This window comes from Myotis davidii, unplaced genomic scaffold, assembly GCF_000327345.1.
Source record: "Myotis davidii unplaced genomic scaffold, ASM32734v1 scaffold174, whole genome shotgun sequence".
Taxonomy (NCBI): Eukaryota; Metazoa; Chordata; class Mammalia; order Chiroptera; family Vespertilionidae; genus Myotis; species Myotis davidii.
In genome coordinates, this window is record NW_006289087.1 from 1,413,797 (window position 1) to 1,416,313 (window position 2,517).

At 61.7% G+C, this 2,517-nt stretch overlaps 1 protein-coding gene across 1 annotated transcript in view; it reads left to right on the top strand.

Moving 5' to 3' along the window:
* The window catches only part of PYCR2 (pyrroline-5-carboxylate reductase family member 2), a gene marked incomplete at its 5' end in the record, with an annotated part of 10,667 nt that overhangs the window by 7,691 nt on the left and 459 nt on the right, over positions 1 to 2,517 (top strand). Inside the window, one exon of the mRNA XM_015562332.1 lies at positions 1,005 to 1,007. Within this exon, the coding sequence (XP_015417818.1) occupies positions 1,005 to 1,007 (3 nt within the window). The remainder of the gene's footprint in view (positions 1 to 1,004; positions 1,008 to 2,517) is intronic.

The window sequence follows — 2,517 nt, forward strand, 5'->3', positions numbered from 1 at the left end:
CCGGGGGCTGGAGGTCTGAGGTCAAGGTGTCAGGGTTGCTTTCTCCGTGGGCCTCTCTCCTAAGAGACCCTGCCCAGTCCCATGGCTTCGCGGGCCATTCATTCCTGATGGCTCCAGCCTGAACCTCCACCCGGGGCCCCGGCGGCGCCCCACTGCCCTTCCACCCCCACCCGCTCCGGCTCTGTAAGTGGCTCCACCCCACTCCCAGCCAGGCCTCCAAACCTACAGGTCACTCTGTGTGTGTTTTTTTTAATATATCTTTATTGATTTCAGAGAGGAATGGAGAGGGAGAGAGAGAAACATCAATGATGAGAGAGAATCATGGATCGGCTGCCTCCTGCACGCCCCACACTGGGGATGGAGCCGGCAACCCGGGCATGTGCCCTTGACTGGAATCGAACCCGGGACCTTCCAGTCCGCAGTCCAGCGCTCTATCCACTGAGCCAAACCAGCTAGGGCTAGGGGTCACTCTGGATTCCTATCCCACCAGGGGCCTGCTCTTCCTCATGGGGGCTCTAGGGGGTGGGGCACCTGCTGCAGGACCATGACCAGCTGGGAGTCCAGGTGTGTCCTCCCATCAGTGCATACGGTCTGCTTCACGCCCTGCCCAAACCTGGCATATAGTGGGTCTTGGCTACCACTGACCCCCGCTGACCAGGAGATCCAGAACCCCCGCCCACGTCTGGGCCCCACTGTGAACGCTCTGCAGCCCACCCATCTCCGAAGGGGCCAGTTCTGTTGGCTTTCTTCGCTCGTGCTGCCCCCTCTAGAATCTACTAGAGCTGCTGCCGCCAGGGCCCCACGGCTCCTGGCCTGTGGGATGGGAAAGGGCCGGTCCTGTTACTGGATCCGAGGTGGGGCCTCCCACCTGCCCCCAGCAGCTTTCAGGGAGAAAAGAGGCCGGTCCCCCAGCAGCCCTGGGAGCAGCGCCCTCCCTCCCCTGACAGGCTCTTCCACATTTAATTACCGATTCCAGGCGGCAGGGCCTCTGGGCTGAGCCCGAGAGAGTCAGCTTCTTAATTTGATTTTTGTTCTCTCAAAGGAAAGCCTCGGGGGCCCACCGCACGGAACAGACGGGGTGGTGAGAGGGGCTCAGCGGGCCGGGAGCTGGAAATGGGGGGGATCCGGTCACCTAGACATTCCACTCCAGCTCAGCTCTGCCGTCAATACGGAGGGCTACCTCCGCAGCATTGGTTTTCCCATCTGTGAAATGGGCTGGACCCAAGCTTCCTCCCAGAGCCTTCCCAGCACTAAATCGGTGAATCCTCATGCACACGTGTGCGGCTCTGCCTTCTGCTCCATCTCTAGGCTCATCCTTTATTGTGATGACAAACCCCTTCTCCTTACCTCCCTGCGCAGGACCCTAGCACCAGCCTGTGGCTCGGGGTAGGGGGGAAGTGGGGGGGTGGGGGGGTCTCCTCCGGCTTCTCGGACAGTTCTTTTCTGTCCCATCAGGCTTCCTCCTCCCCCCACCCCCCAAACCTCAGCTACTAACCATTTCCCAGTTTGCCATTGGCCCCGGGCTCAGCCCCTGTCCCTCCGCACCTGGGCCTGCCACCTCTCCTCTCCTGCTGCTGCCTCCTGCTGACAAGGCCCCCGCCTGACCTCCAGCAGGTTCCTGGGGTGGCCCCTGGACTCCCCTGGCTCCTCAGACTGTCCTGTCCACTCTCTTCACACTCCCACACCCCTTCCCCGAGTCCTCATTCCTTCCCGGCCTCAGTGGCGCCAGCACCTGCCTGGCCTGAGCTGTGGGGTCCAGGAAGACCAAGGGGCCCCCCAATAGTAAGATCCTTTCTCTGCCCATTCTGCAGCTTTCTTGCCCCAAAAGGGAGGGGACACTTGAGCAGCAGGCCACAAAGGGGACACCCCGTGTCCAGGACCTGCAGGCAGCCTCGAGGGTTGAGGGCAGCCAGAAGCCAGGGCGCTTCGACCTTACGGTGCTGCAACCAACCGCAAGGACATGGATTCTGCCAACAGCCCGGGAGCACAGGCGCGGCTCCTGCCCCAGCCCTGGCTGACACCTGGACGGCGGCCTGTGAGCCCCACAGAGGACGCAGCGAAGCCGTGCCTGCTCCTGACTCACGGAATCTGTGAGTCATAACTGTGTTTGTTTTTAAGGCTGGGGACGCAGCCTCATTTTTGGAACCGTAGGGTCTCTGTCCCTCAGGCCCAGGGCCCAGAAGTGTCCTCGTATGAGCTGGCGACAGAGCCAGGTCCAATCCAGGCCTCCAGACTCCTGCCCCAGGGTTCCCTTCGGGCTGCCTCTGCCTGCCCTGCCCCGTCCCTGAGGCCCTTAAGGGGACCAGGCCCCTGGTGGGATAGGAACCAAGTGACCCCTAGCCCTCGCTGGGTTGCTCAATGGATAGAGCGTCGGACTGCGGACTGGAAGGTCCCGGGTTTGATTCCGGTCAGGGCACATGCTCGGGTTGTGGGCTAGATCACCAGTAGGGGGCTTGCAGGAGGCAGCCGATCCATGATTCTCTCTCATCATTGATGTTTCTCTTTCCCTCCCCTTCC